The following is a 25,420-nucleotide window of genomic DNA, read 5'->3' on the forward strand; positions in this document are numbered from 1 at the left end:
ACGGACTAACGACGAATGACTGTTCCTTTAAGAGACGTCATCCAAGATGGCGTCCCTCGAATTCCGATTGGCTGATAGGAGCTTGCATTGATTGGAACAGCCAATAGAATGCGAGCTCAATCCGATTGGCTGATTGGATCAGCCAATCGGATTGAACTTCAATCTGATTGGCTGATTAAATCATCCAATCAGATTTGTCCTACCTTAATTCCGATTGGCTGATAGAATCCTATCAGCCAATCGGAATTCGAGGGACGCCATCTTGGATGACGTCCCTTAAAGGAACCGTCATTCGTCGTTAGTCCGTCGGGGACAGTGGATGTTCTGCGTCGGCGGTCTGAAGATGGAGCCGGAAGAAAGAAGATAGAAGATGCCGCTTGGAGGAAGACATCGCCCGGATGGAGGACCTCTTCTTTGCCGCTTGGATCAAGACTTCGCCCAGATGGAGGACCATATCGCCCGGATTGGATGAAGAATTCGGCTCGGCTGGGTGAAGACAGCTCAAGGTAGGGAGATCTTCAGGGGGTTAGTGTTAGGTTTTTTAAGGGGGGATTGGGTGGGTTAGAGTAGGGGTATGTGGGTGGTGTGTTTTAATGTTGGGGTTGGTTGTATTTTTTTTTTTTTCAGGTAAAAGAGCTGATTACTTTGGGGTAATGCCCCGCAAAAAGCTGTTTTAAGGGCTCGTAAAAGAGCTGATTACTTTGTAATTTAGAATAGGGTAGGGCATTTTTTTATTTTGGGGGGCTTTATTATTTTATTAGGGGGCTTAGATTAAGTGTAATTAGTTTAAACTTCTTGTAATATTTTTTTTATTTTCTGTAATTTAGTGGGGTTTTTTGAATTATAGATTAGTTTATTTAATTAAATGTAATTGTAGGTAATTGTAGTTAATTTATTTAATGATAGTGTAATGTTAGGTTTAATTGTAACTTAGGTTAGGATTTATTTTACAGGTAATTTTGTAATCATTTTAACTAGGTAGCTATTAAATAGCTATTAACTATTTAATAGCTATTGTACCTAGTTAAAATAAATACAAAGTTGCCTGTAAAATAAATATAAATCCTAAAATAGATACAATGTAATTATTATTTATATTGTAGCTATATTAGGGTTTATTTTATAGGTAAGTATTTAGTTTTAAATAGGATTAATTTATTTAATTATAGGAATATTATTTTGTTTTATATAAATTATATTTATGTTAGGGGGTGTTAGGGTTAGGGTTAGACTTAGGTTTAGGGGTTAATACATTTATTATAGTAGCGGCGACGTTGCGGGCGGGAGATTAGGGGTTAATAATTATAGGTAGGCGGCGGCGATGTTAGGGAGGGCAGATTAGTGATTAATACAATTTATTATAGTGTTTGCGAGGCGGGAGTGCGGCGGTTTAGGGGTTAATACATTTATTATAGTGGCGGCGAGGTCCGGTCGGCAGATTAGGGGTTAATAATTGTAGTTAGGTAGCGGCGACGTTGGGGGGGCAGATTAGGGGTTAATAAATATAATGTAGGTGTCGGCGATGTTAGGGACAGCAAATTAGGGGTTCATAGCTATAATGTAGGTGGCGGTGGTGTCCGGTCGGCAGATTAGGGGTTAAAAAATTTTATTAGAGGGTTTGCGATGTGGGGGGGCCTTGGTTTAGGGGTACATAGGTAGATTATGGGTGTTAGTGTACTTTGTAGCACAGTAGATAAGAGCTTTATATTCCGGCGTTAGCCCATAAAACTCTTAACTACTGAGGAGTGTTGTCGGTAGAGGCTCTACCGCTCACTTGTTCCAAGACTCCGAATACCAGCGTTAGGCAAATCCCATTGAAAAGATAGGATACGCAATTGACGTAAGAGGATCTGCGGTAGCCTGGAGTCGCGGAAAGAATGTGAGTGGTAGACTCTTTCCTGGCTGACTCTAAATACCAGCGGGCGGTAAAAAGCAGCGTTAGGACCCCATAACGCTGCTTTTGATGGCTAACGCCAAACTCTAAATCTAGGCCTTTTATTTTAACAGTTCTGAAACTGAAAACCATGAAACTGCTCCATTGCAATATTGTTGTAACAAAAATTATATTCAAAAAGAGATTGCAGATTTCTGACTAGGTTTCAAAAAGGAAATGCTCCTTCATGAATGAGCTTTTAAATAGGACTACACCTTTGTGAATGCAAAGTCCAAACACATTCACATTTCCAATTCTTGCACCTACATTATTGCACTCTCAATCAGGATTGTGCCTTTGTGACCAGGAATTCAATGATGTAGGCACAATATTTGGAAAAACGCACTGCAGTGAATGTGTTTGGACTTTTCCCTCACAAAGGCATGAACCTGTTTAAAAGTATTTTAACAATTAACTTAATAAACCCTGTCACAAAGTTACAATCTCTTTTGAACATCAATTTTGCGGCTGCAATATTGCAATGGAGCAGTTTCATGTTTTAAAGTTTCAGTACATTTAAAATCCATTTTTTAAAGCTGACTGAAGACGCTCTAACAGAAACCTGTAGTTTTCTTGTTTTCAGGTGAACATTGCTTTGCAAATTAATAAATGTCAATATTATGAAAAAAAACAATACTTTTAAAATATTAAAACTTTCATTATAGTGATTGAGCAAACATGCCCAGTATACCCATCATGTCTATATACAAATGGCATTCAGATTATTTACCAGTGATTAGGATGGATTTGGATTTGAAAGGCTGGTTATGAAGATGCCTGTACTGATTAATAACAATGACAGTGTGAGAGTGACTTAGAAATGAACATGAACAGAATGAGAGTTTTATATTTCTATATAATGGGGTCCTTATCTCCCTATTCTTGAGAAAACCTTTTTTCTGTTCAAGATATTACGTACTCAATACATCTGCAGTATATATATGTAAATTATTATTATTATTATCATTTATTTGTATAGCGCCGCCAAATTCCGTAGCGCTGGGTACAATGATATGGGTATACAATGACAACATTTTTGATAAAAATACAAAACATAAAACTAAACAAATCCAGTAATGGAGGAAGAGGGCCCTGCTCCAGAGAGCTCACAGTCTACAGGTTTAGGGTGCAGAGACATAAGGTTGGGGTAGCTTGTTACATCAGTTGTAGTTGCAGTAGTGAGTTAGGCAGTTCATGTATTAGTTTGGTTCGGATGAGGGATGGAGGAGATATGGTACGCCTCTCTGAATAGGTGGGTTTTCAAGGAGTGTCTGAAGCTATACAAGGTTGGAGACAGTCTTATGGAGCGGGGTAGAGCATTCCAGAGGACAGGAGCAGCACGTGCAAAGTCTTGGAGGCGGGAGTGGGACGTAGAGATAACAGGAGTGGAGAGACATAGGTCAGAGGTTGATCAAAGAGGACAGGATTGGGAATATTTCAAGATAAGTGAGGAAATATAGTTGGGAGTTAGACTGTTTAGTGCTTTGTAAGTTAAGGTTAATACTTTAAACTGTATTCTGGAGTGTATGGGTAGCCAGTGTAGAGACTGGCAGAGCAGAGTCGCTGATGTAGATTGGCGACTTAGATGGATGAGTCTAGCACAAGCATCCATAATAGATTGGATGGAGGAGAGGCAGTGTTTTGGAAGGCCATTTAGGAGTAGGTTGCAATAATCAATTTGTGACAAAATGAGGGAATGAATAAGTATTTTTGTAATTTTTTGAGTAAGGAAGGGAAGAATTCTGGAAATGTTGCGTAGGTGTGAACGGCAGGATTTGGTAAGTGCTTGTATATATGGGTTGAATGTGAACTCTGAGTCTAGTGTGACCCCAAGACAGCGGACCTGGGGTGAGGTGTTCAGAATAGAGTCTCCAACTGTCAGAGAAATGTCAGGTGTTGGATGTCTCGTAGAAGGGGGAATAAGAAGCAGCTCAGATTGAGTTGGAGGTAGTGTGAAGACATCCAAGAGTAAATTGCAGAGAGGCAGTTGGAAATCTGGTTGAGTAAAGAGGGAGAGATACCAGGAGAGGAAAGATAGATTTGGGTATTATCAGCATATAAGTGGTATTGGAATCCAAAGGAGGCTATAAGTTTTCCAAGGGAGGATGTATAGAGAGAGAAAAGCAAGGGACCTAAGACAGAGCCTTGCGGTACTCCAACTGAGAGAGGCATAGGATCACAAGATATGTTGTTAAAGGAAATTGAAAATGAGTGGTTTGAGAGATATGAGGCAAACCCGAAGAGGGCTGTGTCTTGGATGCCAAATAAATGTAGTATTTTTAGGAGGAGAGGATGGTCGACTGTATCAAAAGCAGCGGATAGGTCAAGAAGAATTAGTAAGGTGTAGTGGCCTTTTGCTTTAGCTGATAACAGGTCATTTGTTACTTTAGCAAGAGCAGTTTCTGTTGAGTGTTTAGGGCGGAAACCAGATTGTAATGGATCAAGTAAGGAGTTAGTTGAGAGAAATTGAGTTAGCCGATTGTAGACCGGTCATTCCAATAATTTTAAAGCAAAGGGAAGTAAGGAGACTGGTAGATAGTTAGAAGGGGTGGATGGGTCAAGCGAGGGCTTTTTTAGGATTAGTATGACTGACACATGCTTGAATGTATCCAGAAATGTGCCAGTGGTGAGAGATTGGTTAGAGATGAGATAGGGTAGGGGTTAGTGAAGTAGAGAGAGTGAAGAAGTCGTGAAGGAATAGGGTCAAGACTTCTTCTGTTAAAGGGGGGAAGTAGCATAGAGTTTTGTTAATAGAAGGGGTGGGTAGGATTGCTGGGTTTGAAGGGTGTGAGGTGCAGATCTCTTTCGTGTCAATTTTATTTTTGAAGTGATCAGCAATAATCTGAGCAGTGAGGTTGGTAGTGGGCGGGGGTGAAGGCGGATGTAGAAGGGAGTTAAAGGTTGAGAACAGCTTTCTGGGGTTGGATGCATGAGATGACACAAGGGAGGAAAAATAGACTTGTTTGGCCAGGCTGAGCACAGAGTTGTAGGACTTAAGGATGAATTTATAATGCCAGAAATCAGCACAGATGCGTGATTTCCTCCCCTGCCATTCAGCAGTGAACATTGCTGAAGATATCTGGTCTGTTTGGTGTGCCACGGTTGCCGTCGAGTGATTGATGTACGACGAACAGTGGATGGTGCAGCTTTGTCAAGTGTTGATTTTACTGCCGAATTATACTGTAAAGCAACGAGGTTTTGGGCAAGAGAGGGATGAAATGTCAGAGAGCAGAGGATTCAGTTGCGTGGAAAAGTCTGTGAGATCCAAGTCCTTTAAATTCCTGTAAGGTAGCAGTTTCTTGGTGCTTGCAAAGATGTAGCAGGTAGAGTAAGAGAGAAAGTTAATAGATGGTGGTTAGAGAGAGGAAAGGGGAAGTTAAGGAAGTTGGAAACAGCACAGAGATTAGTGAAGACCAGGTCTATGGAGTTGCCTCCACAGTGAGTTGGGGATGTTGTCCACTGGGACAGGCCAAAAGAGGTGGTAAGGGATAGAAGTTTAGAGGCAGCAGGCATGTTAGGATTATCAATGGGTATGTTGAAGTCCCCTAAGATGAGAGAAGGGACATTAGAAGAAAGAAAATGTGGAAGCCAGGCATCAAAGTGGTCCAGAAATTGTGATGCTGGGCCAGGGGTCGATAAATAACTGCAACACGAAGAGCTAGAGGGGAGAAGAGGCGGATAGTATGAACTTCAAAAGATGAAAAGGAAAGAGAGGGGGTGAAGAAATGCAGTGAAAGGTACTGTATGGAGACAGGAGAATTCCTACTCCCCCTCCTTGTTTGTCTCCTGGCCTGGGAGTATGACATAAGTGCAGGCCACCATAGGACAGAGAGCCTACAGCAGTTGTGTTAGAGGAGGAAAGCCAAGTTCCAGTGAGGGCTAACAGGTTAAGTGAATGTGAGATAAATAGGTTGTGAATAGATTTAAGCTTATTGCATTCAGAGCGTGCATTCCAAAGGACACAAGAGAATTGGGGTGTGCTAACAGAGGTGCAGTTAATGTGGGCAAGGTAAATGAGGTGTTATTTGGTGTAGTGAGCTGATGGAAGCAGAGGGTGGACCTGGGTTAGGTGAGACATCCCCATCTGCAAGAAGAAGAAAGATGGTGAGCAACAGGAGATGAGAATGTGTCTTATGCGAGTGTTTAAGTTTAGGATCAGTGAAGCATGGCTGGCTGAGGGATGTGAGATAGGAATAGAGTTCATGTGTGTTGTAGAGGGGGGGAGGTAGAAGAGAAGGAGAAATATGAATTGTCTGTGTGCTGTTTGTGAAAGGAAGAGTTGTGACTTTAGGGAGAAGGGCGGAAAAGGTTAATGCAGACAATAGAAAGTGTAGCATGTTTGCAGTTAATTTTGGAGATATGAAAGTAATTATTACTGTTGTCCACTCCTTTGTCTAACTCCTTGTTATAACTCCCTACACTTATGAACTAGCACACACTTAGAGAACTACACACATGCAATGCTGCACTGATGTAACAAGCTTGGGTATTCAACTTAATGTTAATAACAGTCACATGGTCCTAATTAGCAAAGGTCATAAATTATTGCAGGATCAAACAAGGCCTAAACAGACAAAGCATATGACACCTATCTTATCAAAGTGGAAGACAGAGGAAGCAAAAGTTTTAAGGTAATAAACACATACCAACGATAAAAGATGGTAGAGGGAAATGCAGTTAAAGTGTAAGATGCAGGGTTAAAATATAAATATGTAAATGTGTGCCCTGTCCACTGCAGATAGTCTACTCTATACCATAGTGTTTAAAAGAGCTTTAATGAATCAATACTATATCAGCAAATACACCTCTAAAATGTCCCCTGTGTCTATTTCAGAGTGTCTTGCACATGTGGAACATAATAAAATGATTACAAATTGTCTCAGAATACTTGCAAAGATGTGCAAAAGGCCATTTCACATTTCAGAACTTTATCAAGTGCTTTTTGGTGTTGAGTTTAATAAGTCTAAAATGGTCTTGAAAACCTGTTGAAAAGTACCTGGAAAATGGATTGTGATCACAATCACAGAAAACTTTTTAGCTCCATGTTAAAAACAGGACTTTTATCAGGGAGCCAAAAATGTGATTGTAGCTGAAGTAAAGAGCCAAAAACACACTACTGTAAACATTTAGAAACAGAAAATGCACTATTGGGGCAACAAAAATTAAAACCACTAAAAACAATCCAGCCAATAGATTATGCTCAACCCCTATAATGTAATAGATGTGTCATTACTTCATATATGGAAATGTAGGTTATGCCCCTTAGCAAGACACGCAGCTATCAAGGTAAAATTTGCCTTTAAAGAATCCCATGAAGAATCTTGCATCACTGATGGATCTTTTTACCTTAGCAGTGAATTTCATATCATAGGGGTCTAAAATGTGCAGCCAAATTTAAGATATACTTGAGTCAATACACTTTCCAATGCATATGCCAAACAGAAAGGTTTACAGCATAGTACTGAAAACAAGTTAGCATTGTGAGGAGAGTGGGAAGTGACGTCACCGGATGGGGGCGTGGTTTAGGGCATTGATTGTCTATGTCTCAGTTACCAAGTTAGATGTGTTGTACAAGCTGTATACTTCTATGCTCTGCAATAAAATAGCGTTGTGCCTTCTATGCTGTGTCCTGCATCTCATGACATGGTGTCAGAAGTACTTGCCTGCGCTTCTGTTTCCTGATTAATGATGATGTCTAAGTTTACCCCACCTGAGCCTTTTGATTTCTCTCAGCCAGCAGCTTGGCCCACATGGCGTCAGCGGTTTCAACACTTCAGGATTGCTTCCAAGCTGGACAAGGAGAGTGGTGAAGTACAAGTTAATTCTCTTTTATACTCTATGGGGAAAGATGTGGAGCCAGTGTTCAATGCCTTTACTTTCCAAGAAGGGGAATAATTTGACTTTGAAATAGTTATGAACAAACTCAGTGCTCACTTTGTGCCCAAAAGAAATGTGATTCATGAGAGGGCTTGTTTTCACAAATGTGCTCAGTGTGTGGGAGAATCTGTGGAGTCATTTGTGTGCAGCCTGTATGAATTAGCTGAATTCTGTGAGTTTGGTGTTGCTAAAGAGGAGCAAATCAGAGACAAAATAGTCATAGGAATTGCAGATGCTGAAGTCTCACTGAAGCTACAGTTGGAGGCTGATTTAACATTGGATGGGGCTATTAGGATGGCCCGCCAGAGTGAACTGGTTAAAAAGCAAAGTGCTGATCTGAGGTCCGAGAGTATTGTGATTGAAGTGCAGCAGTTCAGGAGAGCTGCTAGTGAAAGGCACAGTGTGAGCAGTAGACCAAGGGCAATAGATAGGCCCAGAAGCAGATGGGTGCAGCATGCTCGCTGCACACGGTGTATTCGTACCCATGATCAGAGTGTTGTATGCCCTGCTAAAGACAAATGATGTAGAAAATGTAACCAAATGGGCCATTTTGAAGTGGCGTGTAAAGCTGAATAAATTAAGGAGATGCAGGTGGATAGTGACCAGGAGGGTCAAGAAGTGTCCTTTGTAGGGTCTGTTGTTGAATGGCCTGGTTCAGGTGAAGATTGGCTGGTTACTCTTACTGTAATGGGAGCCAAAGTTGCCTTTAAGATTGACACAAGGAGCAGACATCACTGTTATGTCCCTTGCAGCAGTCATAAAACTGCCTCGACAGCATCAGCTAGCGAAAGTTACAACAAAAGTTCATAGTCCTGGTGGCCGCATCGATTGCCAGCTGCGAGTACAAGCAGAGGAACTTCACAATGTGGGTACATGTGATTAGAGGTCAGTGTGTTAACAACCTATTGAGCAGAAAAGCAGCCGGTGGTTTGGGCCTGGTTGCCAGAGTGAATGAGATTTCAAAAGACATGTTTGGTGAATTGGGCCTACTGAATTGCAACCCAGTCCGAATATCACTTAAAGGTAACACAGTCCCATACAGCATTACCACTACTCGTAGAATTCTGTTCCCGCTCATGCCTCAAGTAGAGAAGGAACTTCTGCATATGAAGAATATGGGAGTTATTGAAGAGGTTGTTGAAGCAACTGACTGGTGTGCCCCCATTGTGCCTGTTGCGAAGAAACACGGGAAGGTACGCATCTGCGTAGACTTGAAAAGGCTGAATGAGGCGGTGAAGAGAGAGAGATATGTGCTGCCGACACTTGAAGACATAACTCTGAAATTGGCTGGGGCGAAATTCTTCTCTACACTGGATGCTTCCAGCGGCTTCTGGCAGATACCTCCAGATCCAAAGTGTCACAAACTGACTACTTTCATTACACCGGTAGGTCGGTTTTGCTTCTGCAGACTCCCCTTCAGGATATCCTCTGCTCCTGAAATCTTTCAAAGAGAGATGAGTTATCTCCTAAGGGACCACAAGGGCATGGCAGTCGTCATGGATGACATTTTGGTGTATGGGTCTAGATTGGAAAAACATGATCAGTGATTGAGCTGTGTGCTGCAGACCATTAGAGAGTCCGGGCTGAAATTAAATAAGGATAAATGCCATTTTAGGAAGGCTGAGTTATGTTACTTTGGGCATATTATTAACGGGGATGGCATCAAGCCAGACCCTGATAAAAACCTTGCTATTGAACAGATGAAAAGTCCTTCTGTTGTACATGAGCTGAGACAAATATTGGGCCTTGTGAATTATGTGGGCAGGTTCCTTCCAGATTTATCCACAATACTACACCCTATCACAGATTTGTTAAAGAAAGATGTTGCCTGGGTCTGGGGACCTTCACAGGAAGAATCTTTTGTGCAGGTCAAGTCCCTGCTGGGGTCTGCGCCAGTGTTGCGGTTCTATGACCCTTCTAAAAAGACCTTGGTTAGTGCTGATGTGAGCAGTTATGGGTTAGGGGCCGCCTTCCTGCAGTTGAATGAGAACAAACTACAGCCCATTGCCTACTGTTCCCGTACTCTGATGGTTGCTGAGTCGAAATACGCTAAAATTGAGAAAGAGTGCCTGGCTGCAGTTTGGGCCTGTGAGCACTTCCAGCGTTACCTAGTGGGTTTAGAGAAATTTAGTCTGGAGACTGACCATAAACCGCTAGTCCCTCTAATCAACTCCTATGATATTGACAAAACACCCCTAAGATGCCAGAGACCTCTGATGAGGCTGCTCAGGTTCAACGTACAGGCAGTGCATGTGCCGGGGAAACAACTGGTAGTGGCAGATACACTTTCCAGGCTCCCGCTGGCTGCTGCTGCTGAAGAATCTTCAACGGAATCAGATGTGGAAGTGTATGTAGATTCAGTTATGGCATCCAAATCCATTTCATCAGGGAAGCTAGAGCAAATAAGAAAGGAGACATATTTAGATACTGACCATCAAGACGTTATTAAGTACATAAAAGAAGGTTGGCCCGAGAGCTTGGCAGCCTGGATGTCTTTAAGTTCTTACCAGTCAGAAAGGTTGCAGCTCATGGAGCTGGATGGGTTGGTGCTGTTCCAGGACCGCATTGTTATTTCTGTTAGCATGTGGCAGGAGATGTTAAGCAGGATTCATGATGGCCACTTGGGCATTACAAAGTGCAGGGAAAGGGCAGCTATGGCAGTATGGTGGCCTGGGATCAGTTCCGACATTGCAAGCCATGTGACAAAATGTGCCTTTTGCTGGGAACACCGGCCTACTCAGAGAAGGGAGCCCTTGATTTCTACTCTGTTGCCTGCAGGCCCGTGGCAGAAAATAGCTGCTGATTTGTGCGAACTGCACAAGAAAAAGTACCTAGCTGTGATTGACTACTATTCCAGGTATTTGGAGATTGCACCCTTGAATGAGATCACAAGTCAAGCCGTTATCACTCGTTTCAAGAGCTTGTTCGCCCGGTGGGGCATACCAAAGGAGATAGTGAGTGATAACGGAATGCAGTATGCTTCCACGGAGTTCAGTTCTTTCAGCAGTGAATATGATTTTGTCCATTCTATGTCGAGTCCACATTACCCGCAGGCCAATGGAATGGCTGAAAGGGCAGTTCAAACAACGAAGTTCATTTTGAAGCAATCTGAGCCGTACCTAGCCCTCTTGGCCTATAGGGCAACTCCCATTCAAGCCACGGGTTTTATCCCAGCACAGCTGATGCTAGGACATCAGGTTCGCACCACTTTACCCTCTGCGGGTGTCTTCCAGCCAACTAGCTCTGTTCCTCAGGACGAGGTCCTTAGGAGGGATGAAGAGGCTAAAAGGGGCTATCAATTCTTCTACGGCAGGAAACACTCTGTGAGGCCCTTGCAGGAGCTGAATGTTGGGCAAAGTGTCAGAGTTAAACTGGATGATGAGAAGAAATGGAAGACGCTTGCTACGGTAATTGGACGCTCTCCAGAACCAAGGTTTTATGTAGTCCTTACTGATGGAGGGACAGTCACACGTCGAAATTGAAAACATCTTCAGCCAGTACCTGAGAGTTTGGGACTGGATGCCTCAGTACCACTGCCGGTGGGATCCCCTGTTTAAGAAAGGTGTCTTCCCCTTAGCAAAATCATAGCAGGGATACATCTTTGCTTCCACCAGACTCTCAATCACCTTCTTCTGTATCAGAGGATAGTTCATGTAAATTGACATCAAGTGGAAGGGTGGTGAAACTTCCAGCCCAATATCGGTAATAGCACTAGTTAGACCCGGAAGCATGGGCAGAATAATCCCATGGTCACTGTGGACTAGGGTAGTCTACCCCGATGTTCAAGTCAGGATTATATTTCATGTTGTTTAAGTATATCCTCTTTAACTTGTTATTTGTTGTATACTAAACAAAACTATTTCTGTATGCTTCTTGTATACCTTGTTATTTGATGTATTCAAAAAGAAAAAAAAATGTATGTTTTGTGCTTTGAAAAGGGGGAAGATGTGATGAGAGTGGGAAGTGAATGAATATTCTTAAAAATTCTATAATCGAATGCTATTTACAGTTTTCGAATGTCACTTTCGAATTTGAATGTTTATAATTATATCGAATGTCCACATTCGAAATTTCGAATTTAACATTCTATTTAACAAATACTATTCAGAGGTTCAATAGTTCATGTGGTAGGGAGGGAATCTAGTAAATTGATACATAATAGATACAAATATATCATTTTGAATGTTTCTATATAGAATATTGCATAATTTGAATATTACATTTAAAGAAAGCATTAGAAATACCATTACAAACATATAAATTGGAATTTTTTTAATTCGAATATTGCAAAATTCGAATATTACATTTAAAGAAAGCATTAGAAATACTATTACAAATATAAATTCAAATTTTTCGAAACATATATTTTCGAATGTAATCGTAAAATTCGAAACCGAACATTCTAAAATCGAATGTTAGAATGTTATGTAAACATTCGAAATTCGATTCGAACGAACGTGTTAAAATTTGTTTCATTTTTCGAATGTTGCGAAACATTCGCCCATCCCTAGTGTGCATGTGTTTTTGTGTGTGCATGTGTTTTTTGTGTGTGTATGTATTCGTTTGTGTGTGTGAGCGTGTGTGCATGTGTTTTTGTGTGTGTCTGTGTTTTTCTGTGTGTATGTGTGTGCATGAGCGTGTGTTTTTGTGTGTGTTTGTGTATGTATGCATTTGTGTGTGTGCACGTGTGTTTGTGTGTGTGTAAAGAGATGTAAGGTAACGGAGGCCTGTTTGAGGGTTGAATGATTTTTTATGTAACTAATTAGTATAGTCCCACAGGTTGTAACACATATGGGAGGAATGTTATCAGTTTTTCCTGTTTATTGAGCATTTAGACAGAAAGACAGACAGAGGTAGATATATGGTAGATAGATAGATAGATAGATAGATCGATAGATCGATCGATAGATAGATAGATAGATAGATAGATAGATAGATAGATAGATAGATAGATAGATAGATGATAGGCAGATTTATTACAATATTTTTCTGGCTGTATAAGTGTACGTTCATTGTGTAAATACAGTGCAGGTGCTGTTTTTTTATCTGCATGTCTGTATGTGTGTACAGCCGATTAAATTGAAAAACACACCCATTTATTGCACCCATTTATAACTGCTGTCCTGCAAGTGAGTAAATACCCAAATTGATAAGATGGAGGATTTACATAAATCATTTATGTAGTGACTGTAATGATTGTAGCTCTGCCAGAGTTAATATGCTTACTCTCTCTCTTTTTTTTTTGTTTTTAAAGAATATCACAATATATATTTGTATCACATAAGGTTTATAAGTTTATTTATAAACATAGACATCCAGAGTATTAATATAAGCTTTCTCTGTGTGTTATATATATATACACTGCTAGATATATTAATTCACATACATAGCCAGGCTAAATATAATTTATTTTGGTTTATACATGGAAAACTAAAACACATGGAAATATGGAAAACTAATAATAAAATAAAAATAAATAAAAAAAAAGAATAAATTCATGGTTTAGATAGAGTGTGCAGTTTTAAAAGATTTTTCAATTTATTTCTGTTATAGTATTTACTTAAAGTGATGGTAAACTCTGCTATTGCTAAGTTCAAGAATTTGATTAGTTATTACTATATATGCTAAACCGCATTATTAATTTCAAATGTTTATATGTAATTTTACTAAAAATGATCTTTATTCACAAGCCGTTGTTGTGCTGCCTTGCTCCGCCCCTCTTATTTACTTGCCTGAATAAACTTGACGCTTACCTATTCTCCACCCTCTCTACACATTAGACAATTTGCGCGCTCCCGACTCATGCGCATTGGAGCAAATGACGTATACCAAGTAAACATTGAGTCACGAGATTCAATGTTTACTTGGTTCAATTTGAAGTAAAAGTTTGACTGGATAGATAGTGCGAGCGATCGGTCCCTTCTAAAACGAGCATACTTGCCTGAAACCAAAATATAAGTATGTCTATAAGAGACAAAGAGCATGCGTTGATAATACATGAACACGCAAAATCGTTGTTGCTTTTTAACGCTCCTGATTGGTTGGCCATATGCTGCGAAGAATGCAATAATGTGCTTGCGTAAATCATGTTGCATAGAAGTAAGCCTGTCTGGCGACAGGCTTACTGATTGGTAGAATAAAATAAACAATCGATGTGACATCACAGGGGGCAGGAGAAAGACGGCATTAGACACAGCGATTAGACAAGGATTTGTAAGTGTTTTTACATACATACCATTACATGACATTGAGTGTGTAAATTAAATGTAATGTAACAATAGCAATATTATAATCAATATATACAGAGTTTACCATCCCTTTAATTCTTTTGGTATCCTTTGTTGAAAAGCATATCTAGGTAGGTTCAAAAGCAGCAATGCACTACTGGGAGCGACCTAGTGATTTGGTGCAAAAGTTCCACTGTAGAATTCAATTCAAATTAAATGGTCTTTGTAACAGTAAACCACTTATCAAACTGGACCATCAATAAATATCTTATTCTCCACTGCAAGTTCCAGTCACATCCCACTCTCAACTAAAAGGTACTCACACATGTGCAGCTGTGACCATAGTAATCCCGTTGTGGCATAACACCTATTCTCTTGGTGGGGATGGTCTGGACTTATCCACTTTGTGTAGCCCCCACCACTGCCTCTAGCAACTGCTGGTTACACACACACCGCTCTGATTACAGTCAGCGTCTTCCAGCCACGTGTGGTTGTGTCATCATCACCATGACAGTCCTAATGTAGCAGCCCAACGGCAGAACAGCTCAGCAGTTATTGGCTGGCAGAGAATCAAAAGCACAAAAAGGCCTCTCCTTGCTGATAAAAGTCAATGCTTTATTGAATCCAATTAAAATAACACAAGTTCACAAATACATAAAAAAGTGTAGGGTGTCAGACATCAGAGATGTCTTACGCATTTCGACTGGGAGCCTTAGTTATAGTTATAGGCTATAGACTATCGATTGCCTGGCTACATACTTGGGACTCTTTTCATTGGCTCATCAGATGTGTAAAGCTAAGTTTCAGTACTGCATCGCTGCTTCAGAGCTGACTTTAACTATGTGTTTAATCAATTTGCATTTCATAAATGCAAAAATATAGGACAATGATACAATGCTCTAACACATTGGAACACATAATATCCCTTTAAATAAAACATTGCCTTAAATGAATTAAATATCGCTGATGACTATCTTTTTTTTAATGCAGTTGTTTTCACTGAACCAGTCATGTCAATTTATGACGTGTCAATCAACAGTTTAACATAATTTTAGATCATTTTATAATATAACATTTTAAACATCCAAACACTCATTTACATTTGAACAAGAACATTTTGTTGATCATATTATTTATGTGCGCATGTTTCATAGTTTCAAATGTGTTTTTGTAAAACCAGTTGTATTTATTAACAGGTAAAATGAGCATGGCCAAACAAGCAAAATATGCCTCTGAAAAGAGTCTAATTTGGGTTTTCAAAGATTCAGGTTGCTGAAATAGATGATTCAAAAATTACGCTAATTTCATGGCTTTCAATTTGTTTCTATGTAAAATATTGGTGGAGTTTCCACTATGCAAATTGAAAAAAAAAAATCGATGCAATTGTGGAGTTGTATAATGGACTGAAACAGTTTTGAGTTTGAAATGCCATTTGTACCACTTTGTACAGAATTTCTAATGGATTAGAATAGACCCCAAGAACAAAATGAAGTATCTGAAACGCTAACTAAATGGTACCTACATTAGCAAAGAATTGAGAAGTCAGCTAGATGAAAAGACTAATAATGATGTAATCTTGCAGCTCCCAACCACTTTACAGGCACATTACAGACAAATGTTGCCAAGATGCAAGACACTACCTCTTAAAAATAACAGACTCTCCATGATCTCACTAACTACCTGTTCTAAACTTCAATATGACGCTCGGTTACCCAACATTGTTAAACCTTTGGTTGTACTCTTGGTTAATAAAGTTCAAAGTCAATTTTAAAATTGAGGTTTAAGATCAGTTTTCTTTCATTCTAAAAATATACATGAACACTTTTATTTAAAAAAAAATAACCAAAAAAACACAACAGAGCAGATAAAGTCAATATATTTCTCTAACATCCTGCGAGCACAGGGGATTTATGGGTCTGTCTGCTCTGCTATTTGTGGCTAGTTCTATAAAAATGGTGAGCGACCTCTCTGGGATAAATAATGTAAAAAGAAAAAAAAAACTCCCACTAAACAACTGCTAATAAGGTGCTAGATAAGTCTAAGAAGAGCACTAAACAAGGAACCTATTTTGGACAACTAACAAGAGCATCTGGTTTAGAAGTCTCTTTGTAATCATAAAGTTTAGTAAATGTGGGCTTAAGTATACAGCCTAGTCATACTGAGTGATACTCTTAATACTCTCATAAATAGCAAACATCATTTTATCAATAAGAAAAAGGAACAGAATAAACACCAAGACTAAATGTAAGCCCACATGAATATGGGTTACTTTTTACATATGAGTTATTGTGAATTGTATGTGTGTTACTTGTTACATATGTGTTATTATGAAGTGTGTGTGTGTGCATTACTTGTTACATATGTGTTATTATGAAGTGTGTGTGTGCGTTACTTGTTACATATGTGTTATTATGAAGTGTGTGTGTGTGCATTACTTGTTACATATGTGTTATTATGAAGTGTGTGTGTGCGTTACTTGTTACATATGTGTTATTATGAAGTGTGTGTGTGTGCGCTACTTGTTACATATGTGTTATTATGAAGTGTGTGTGTGTGCGTTACTTGTTACATACGTGTTATTATGAAGTGTGTGTGTGTGCATTACTTGTTACATATGTGTTATTATGAAGTGTGTGTGTGCGTTACTTGTTACATATGTGTTATTATGAAGTGTGTGTGTGTGCGTTACTTGTTACATATGTGTTATTATGAAGTGTGTGTGTGCGTCACTTGTTACATATGTGTTATTATGAAGTGTGTGTGTGTGCGCTACTTGTTACATATGTGTTATTATGAAGTGTGTGTGTGTGCTACTTGTTACATATGTGTTATTATGAAGTGTGTGTGTGTGTGTGCGCTACTTGTTACATATGTGTTATTATGAAGTGTGTGTGTGTGTGCGCTACTTGTTACATATGTGTTATTATGAAGTGTGTGTGTGTGCGCTACTTGTTACATATGTGTTATTATGAAGTGTGCTTGTGTTACTTTTTACATATGTGTTATTATGAAGTATGTTTGTGTGTGTGTTTGTGTGTTACTTTTTACATATGTGTTATTATGAAGTATGTTTGTGTGTTACTTTTTACATATGTGTTATTATGAAGTATGTTTGTGTGTTACTTTTTACATATGTGTTATTATGAAGTGTTTTTGTGTGTTACTTTTTACATATGTGTTATTATGAAGTATGTTTGTGTGTTACTTTTTACATATGTGTTATTATGAAGTGTTTTTGTGTGTTACTTTTTACATATGTGTTATTATGAAGTATGTTTGTGTGTGTGTTTGTGTGTTACTTTTTACATATGTGTTATTATGAAGTGTTTTTGTGTGTTACTTTTTACATATGTTTTATTATGAAGTATGTTTGTGTGTTACTTTTTACATATGTGTTATTATGAAGTATGTTTGTGTGTGTGTTTGTGTGTTACTTTTTACATATGTGTTATTATGAAGTGTTTTTGTGTGTTACTTTTTACATATGTGTTATTATGAAGTATGTTTGTGTGTTACTTTTTACATATGTGTTATTATGAAGTATGTTTGTGTGTTACTTTTTACATATGTGTTATTATGAAGTATGTTTGTGTGTTACTTTTTACATATGTGTTATTATGAAGTATGTTTGTGTGTTACTTTTTACATATGTGTTATTATGAAGTGTGTCTGTGTGCGTGACTTTTCCAAAAATAAAGCCCTTACAAGAGTTAAGAGAGAGTGTGTGTGTGTTAGAAATAGAGACATAGATAGATAGATAGATAGATAAATAGATAATAGATAGTATTTGCAATTATATTTTGCAAATGTTGCGTGTGTTTGTATATATATATAGTCTAACTTTCCCTTTAGTATATATACAATATATACACCCACATATATTTATTTGTTTGTGTGTGTATATATCTAGTGTATATATATAATGTATGTGTAATAGACTGACTGACAAAAGTAAAAGAGAGAGATTAAAACAAATAAATAAATAAAATGGGCAGGAACCAGAATAGAAATTCGCAGAGCTAAATGAGATGGAAAAAAACAACAAAATGTAGTGACATAAATGTCCAAACTACACCAGGTATCTTCTCTATCACATAATCTACATTTTTCATCTACCCCTAGTTTGTAAGTAATTTCTCCTTATGCCCCATCCCCTCCTTTCCTCGCCTTTGTTCCCTCCCTATCACTCGCTAAAAGTATTCATCCCTCCCTCCTTAATTTATATCTGCCCCTTTCCTCTTCTATTTTAATTTTTATGCTCCCTTAAATATCTACCTACCTTTTCCATCCTTGCTTTATCCCTCATCTTTCAGTAAAATCACACTTCCCTCCCTTTTCCTGCAACTTTCTGTTTCCCTTCTGTTCTAATATTCTTTACACACCTATCTCACATGTGTTCTTGTGTCTGTATATATATCTCCCCACCCTTTACCTTTCTCCACCTCACCTTTACCTGGCTGTCACATCAAACAGGCTTTACACCATTGCTTTGTCTTTACCTCTCTCTGTCCTCTCCCTCTCTCACACTATCTCTTCCTGTTTATCTCTTCTTTACCCCTCATTCAGCTCACTCCTCTCTACTTGACCATCTCATCTCACACTCTTTTTGCTTCCTATTATCCTACAAGCCTTCCCCTTCATTTCTGTACTTGTTTTCCCCTCTCCTTCTCCATTCCTCTTTTTTCTTTCTTGTCTACATCCCTTCTCTGTCTCTCTCTCTTCCCCTTTCTATCTCCTCTTTCTCTCACAGTTCCCTATTTTATCTCATCATCCATCCTGTCCATCCTGCCTGTGTCACTTCTTTCCCATCTCTCCATCCTGACTCTCTGCATCCCTCATCTTCCAATGCCTCCATCCTGTCTGCAACCCTTCTCTCCTCTATCCTCCCTCTATTGCATCCTCATCTTTCCCCTTCCCCATCTCCAATTATCCCTCCTCTCTCCCTCCCCCTCTAGCTCTCCCTCCTTTCTCTCTCCCTCCTTTCTCTCTCCCTCCTCTCTCCCCCCTCTCTGTCTTGTTGTTTCAAACAATAGCCACAGCTCCCTCCCTCTCTCTCTCTCACACACACACACACAGTCACTCAGCAGAGCCAGAGCAGCTCAAACAGGAGCCGAGAAGAGAATTAAAAGCACACACACAAAACAAAACCCCGGGCCGGTTTAATGCCCCTCCGGCCGCTTTGTGATGGACGTTAGGTTTTACCCTTCTGCCCCCACCAGCGTGGGCACCTTATCAGCTGACCCCACCTGCCTCAGCCCCTTGGACTTTTACCACTGCAACAAGGTACCGTCTAACCAGTACTGCTCGCGGGGAATGCTTGGGAAACAAAGGGTTAACGCCGCTTGTTTGTGGGACTAAGGGCTGCGATCTCTAGTGGCACCGAGTATCTATGATCTGTCAGTTTGTAGCTCCTCCAGCGTGAAGTTTATGTTGTGCATCACTTGCAGGGCTGCTGGCTGGGGGTGCACATGGCCCTACTTGTCTTCTACTGGGGAGCTGTAGCTTATGTTTACTAAGGTGGGATTTAGTGGACAGAGCTTGTTTATACGTAAAAGTCATTTATAGGGAAACACAATAGTTGCTGTGTTATCTGTCAGATTCAGAAACATTGCTGACCCCCCCCCCAAAAAAAAAAAAACCCCAACAAACTATCCCACTCAGTCCAGCGGTGAAGGGGTTAAAATTGGTGCTGGTCCAGGGGTCTCATTATGACACTCCCAAAGGCTCCCTATAAAACATTTGGGCATGTGGCAAACACCTTGCTACTATGTTCATCAGTTTGTCTCTGCTATTGGTTGCAATCCTAACCCTATCCCAAAAACCTTCCCACCTCCAAATCCCCCCAAAACATTCCTAATACCTACTCCCCCTCCTGAGTCACGTAGGATATATTTGATTACATGGGCATGTGCCCTATTTGCATGTGTGTATTTATAGTTTAACCCATAGAAATCAAATGAAACTAATATAATATTTGAATTTAAATATGTTTGCATTGTTAAATACTTTACTTTCATAATTGTTATACTGCTGTGTTAATCAATGTGATGTTGAATATGAGTTCTTTGAATTGAATGAACTGAGAATCATTTGATAAGCATTTTATAGCAGCAAACACTAAAATGCTCTAGCCATTTGCAGTATACATCCCTTACAGTAAACTTGCTCTGCAAATGCTAAGAGCTGTGTTTAAGAGGTTCTGATATATACTATGATAATCAGCTGGCTAATCAAACGTAGAAATGTTCCGGATATTAGACAAGTATTTCAGGGTGAGTACAGAAGAATTGTTTACATTTATTTCATATTTATATTTATTTTACATCATTTTGAAGACATGTGAGTATTGGATGGGAATTACCTACTAGGATTCCAGATATGTTTGCTTCCATGATAAGAACAATTTTGATTAACAAAATAATGTTTTTAACAAGTGCAATAAGATTAAGGAATAGATAGATCTATTGGTAACCCAACTTGCTGAGTGCCTTATATATTAAAATTGTATTGATTGTATTATTTTTAAGTACATGTGAAGTTATACCTACCCTAATGAGACCAGGAATTATAAAAAAAAGAATAATCCTACATAATTTATCATAATTTTAATATATTGGGGTTTACAACATTATTATATTGTATTTGTTTTATATATTAACACTTTCCCTCCTCTCAACAAAATCAGAATTTGTCATTTAAACACACATAAACTATACTTTTGTTCTACAACTGACCATAAAATATGATTTATTAAATCATATTTTCCAGTTTAATATTATTTTTTGTCTTATTATTTGGAAGTCTTTCATGATTTTACTTTTTCAGCTAAAGGAGAAAATCAGTGCATTTTTTTTGTTTTTGTTTGCTGCAATACTATAAAAGGTTTTGATAACTATTCGTTTTACAGTATTTAAAATGGGGCATATTTGTGTTACCTATACAGATATACAGAAGCAAAATAAATTGCAAATATGTAAACTTGTATTATTTATTGGTCATTCAGTGGAACAGTTAAAATATACATCTTGCCGCAAAAGTTTAAGGAATGTAATTGGAAAATGTAATAATTTAAATAAATTAAAAAAAATAGAGATGTTGAGTGTTATTATATATTTGCAACCAGGAATGCATGTGTGTGTGTGTGCGTACATATTTATATATTACAGAGCTTGACATTTCCAGTGGTCCACTAGTCCCGGACGACTTATAAATTGCAGCGGATGATTTAAAAAATTTACTTTTTCCTATATTTAACATTGGGTGGACTAGTAACTTTTTCCCTATGGGCAAGTAGTTTTTAAACCCTGACTAGTAAACCATAGTGATATTTTTCCACCCCTGATATATAGGTATATATTTGTGTACATACATTTTCAACTTATGACTTTTGCTAAATAATTACATATATCACTGTGTGTATGTGTGTGTGTATATATTTTTATATATATATATATATATATATATATATATATATATATATATATATATATATATATATATGTATATATATATATATATATATATATATATATATACACATGTATATATATATATATATATATATATCCAGAGACATATGTATTTATTATGTATGTATGTATTATGTACATCATTAAATATGTAACTATATACACACAAATATGCTGTTTCAGAGTATAGTGTGTTTCAGTGTTATATCTTGATTTTGTCACTGGTAATACACTGGTTTAATCAATGTGACATTTAAATGAAGTTAATTTGTTTGTTTTTGTACTCTTCAACACAAAATACCGTTTTCAAAACTGCAGGCCGCTGTTGTGAAGTGTAAACATCTGCTCATTATAAGTTATTTATTATGAAGGCCATATTTGTACCACCTCCATATGAAAGTATTAGACCGGTGAATTGACTTTATATTTACAATCATTTTTAACAGAAGTTTTATAATTGTTTATATTCAAATAAAACCGTCATCATATAGTGTCAATTGTTCTTAAAAATATATATTTAATATAATAATAATTGTGTTATTAATATTTTGGGAAAAATACAATTGTAGATTGTCAATATATTGTAACTTTGTTTATTGTAGAAATATTATTTAATCAAGAAAATGAAAGAAATAGATTAGAACCTGCGTAAACATTTGAATGATTGAATATTGTCTGTTGCTTTCAGCGGCATGTAGATTTTACCTGTTGAATAAAATATTAAAATAGATTGCAGATAATGCTCCAAATATGAACTAAACATATACTAAATTAAAAAAAACATTTATTAAATTAAAATTTTAGACCATTTGTTAACACTTTAAAAATAGCAATACACATTATTGGAATAATAATTATATTAATAAACTACGCTTGTGTCATATAATACTGTAAATATGCTTATAAAGAATATCTGACTTTAATACTGGGCTTATGAAATCCAGAGAAACATGGAACCAACTGTCCTATTGGGTTTTTTGGTGGGATTTTTCTTCATGTAGCTATACACAAAATCCTTTTTTCTGACTCTCAAACAGTGTGTAGCTGACTCGCTTACGGTTTTAGATGATTAAAATTGGTGGGGTTACCATTTGTACTATGTCTTCTTTCATTTTTCTTTTAAATCCTATTCCCCTTGTTCCTTTCCTTGCCCCAAGCAAAGCAGTGGCCATGTAAAACAATGACCTGCCAAATTTCTGTCTGTAGACTCCATTGAAAACTGTGGTTTCTACAACAGTGATTTGGGTTACTTTGTACTCCCTAGAGTCCCTTAGGACCGTCATAGAGTTAGTTGTCTCCTAAATTTGATATCAATTTGGCTCACATTGCCTTAGTTGTACAATGAATATTCAAGTATACTATTTTATTTTTGTTATTTGTGTTGCGGGTTTGTGAAGTTTATAACATACTTGATATCATTTTACATAATATTGCCTAAGTTTTGTAAAACATGTTGTCTTGGATGAACAAGAGTGTGTGTGAAAGGGGGGGGGAGATAGACGGAGAGAGAAAGAGAGAGAGAAGAAGAGAGAAATATAGAGAGAGTGTGTGTGTGTAGGAATTATGTACCCTCACTTCAATTAGTTTAAGTGAGCTGAGGTTAAATACTCCTATACCTGTGCTTCTGAAATATTGCCCGTTATATAGTGCATTTTACCTTTTACTTACATAGAACATTATATTACTTTGCATTAGTGGGTACAAAGTTAGTTTGCATTTTCACAAACAGAAGTACTGTTAAATATTTCAATATCTTTCTGTTGGTTGTTGTTTTTGTCTAATTTAGATGAGGGTTATCTAGCCTAAAACCCACTGGTATGTTGCAGTCCTCCAATGTTATTAAAGTTTCCTGTTTTATTTGTGCATCTGATTTATTTAGATTTTCTGCAACATTTTCACTTGGACTGCATGTTCTGTTTTCTTTAGTTGCTTCTGTTAAGCACATGGTTGTGTCATGGTATTTTTGTGCTTCTGTTAAGCACATGGTTGTGTCACATTTAATGACAGCATTTGGCTGTAATCCTACCCAACGTTTTTCCATTTACAACACACAGTGCATAGCCATGTAACTCATCATCAATACAACTGGCGGCAGAAGTTAGAACTGGCCCACTCTATTCATTTTCTTTCTGCGATTTCTTGCTATGATATTGTTTATTGAAAGTTTAGTTATATGGAAGTATAGGAACTTATTTCTATTGCTAAAAAATTGTTACAATTTCATGTCATTACTTTAGGAAAAAAACTGACAGAAATTAAGGTAGTAAGGGATATACATTTTTTTCACACATTCATATGAAACAAACACCCCCTATGTATACATAGCTGTATGCTTTCACTTACGGTTATGCATACATATGAGTGTGTGTATAATAACCATAGCGTTGAGTACATGTTTCTAGGGCTATACAATTCATTACAATTAGATTTGTCAATTCATAGTGATATAGGATCTATCTATTTAACTATCTATCTTTGTTTGTTTGTTTGTCTGTCTGTCTATCATCTTTCAGCATCTTTCTTCACATTTATTACAGCTGAAGTACTAAACATATCCACTAGGTGTCACTATGGTCACTGATTCAGTGTTGTACTTAGGTAGGTCAGAGATAACACAGTGAAATTAGTTTGTCTTCCAGATTAAAAAAGAAATATTATTAAACCTTGCATTTAATTTTTTTTCTGCTGTTAAGAAGAAAATATAAAATATATTAGGTTAAAAGAACTGAAGTGATTAATTTGACTTTAACTTTAGAAGCCACATCCACCAAGCTGACTATGAGATAATTAGTTACGTTAATTAGTTAATTAGTTGTTAATTACAACAATTTAGCAATCAAAGGTTATGTTTGAAAATCTAAGTTTAATATGGGCTTTCCCTCTTAAAACCAGAGGAGCATCTGGTGGTCACAATTAAAGACAAAGGCGGGTTTATATTCTGGTGCAGGGAGCAGAAGGTGACATATTGAAGACTCTGAGATTTCTAAATACCCCAAAAAAAGCATAAAGTGTAAAGGGTATGATTTAAATTCATAAGCTCCGATTAAAGCGACAGGGAACACTAAAAAGACTAAAGTAAAAATCAAACTTTCATGATTCAGAGAAACCATGCAATTAAAGGGATTGAAGGTCAAAAATGAATTGTGCGCAGGTGCATTTCAACTTGAAATATAAGCATTTTTGCCATATACGTCCATTAGCAAAATTGTTTATAGTAAAAGTTGTTACTGGTTTTCAGCGGCATATGCACATATCCTGTGAAGGCCTGTGCACCAGTATTCACACACGCTGCATTCTGAGAGCGTGGCTGTAGTGTGTATTTCTTCTGAAGACGTCATTTGTGTTATACAAGATACTGCTGACTCTCTGAGAAGGTGTGGTGTTCAAATATTGGTGCTCAGGCACTCACAGGATATGTGCGTATGCCTCAGAAAAACAGTCATAACTTTTATTAAAAGCATTTTTGTTATGGAACTATATTGCAAAACTGCTTCTATTTCAAATTGAAATGCACCTATGCACATTTAATTTTTGACCTTTCCCTTTTAAAAAAAAAAATACTTTAATTATAAAAATGTGCTCCTTCTGAGTATGTGCAAGAGTTCACAGTGTATACATAAGAGTCTATAATTGGCTGATGGTTGTCACATGATTACAACGTGCAACAAATTGGAAGGCCATTTTTAAATTTGTTAGAAAAAAAAATCTACTGTTCATTTGACTTAGTGCTGTTAAATTGTATTTTTATTATGCATGTGTGTTTATTATGCAATTCTACTATATTTAATGGTACTTTCAAAAAGTGCAAAGGTGGGTTTGCAAACTAAACATATGTATGCTCACTTACATGTTTCATTTAAAAACACAGGATTTTTTGCAGTAAAAAGTTTAGATTATTTTCCCACAACAGTCCT

The 25,420-nt window shown here is 37.6% G+C and overlaps 1 protein-coding gene across 3 annotated transcripts in view; it reads left to right on the top strand.

Annotated features, from left to right (window-relative positions):
• The first annotated feature begins 19,047 nt into the window (after positions 1–19,047).
• TOX2 (TOX high mobility group box family member 2) overlaps positions 19,048–25,420 on the top strand; it is a 216,436-nt gene continuing 210,063 nt past the window's right edge. For 2 of the 3 annotated variants that reach the window (XM_053712587.1, XM_053712666.1), the window contains exon 1: positions 19,048–19,320. In XM_053712587.1, the coding sequence (XP_053568562.1) occupies positions 19,222–19,320 (99 nt within the window). In that variant the 5' untranslated portion in view covers positions 19,048–19,221. Of the gene's footprint in view, positions 19,321–20,192; positions 20,310–25,420 lie in introns of those variants that run through there. The other variant, XM_053712632.1, reaches the window with a different exon arrangement.

The sequence above is a fragment of the Bombina bombina genome, chromosome 1 (assembly GCF_027579735.1).
Source record: "Bombina bombina isolate aBomBom1 chromosome 1, aBomBom1.pri, whole genome shotgun sequence".
NCBI lineage: Eukaryota > Metazoa > Chordata > Amphibia > Anura > Bombinatoridae > Bombina > Bombina bombina.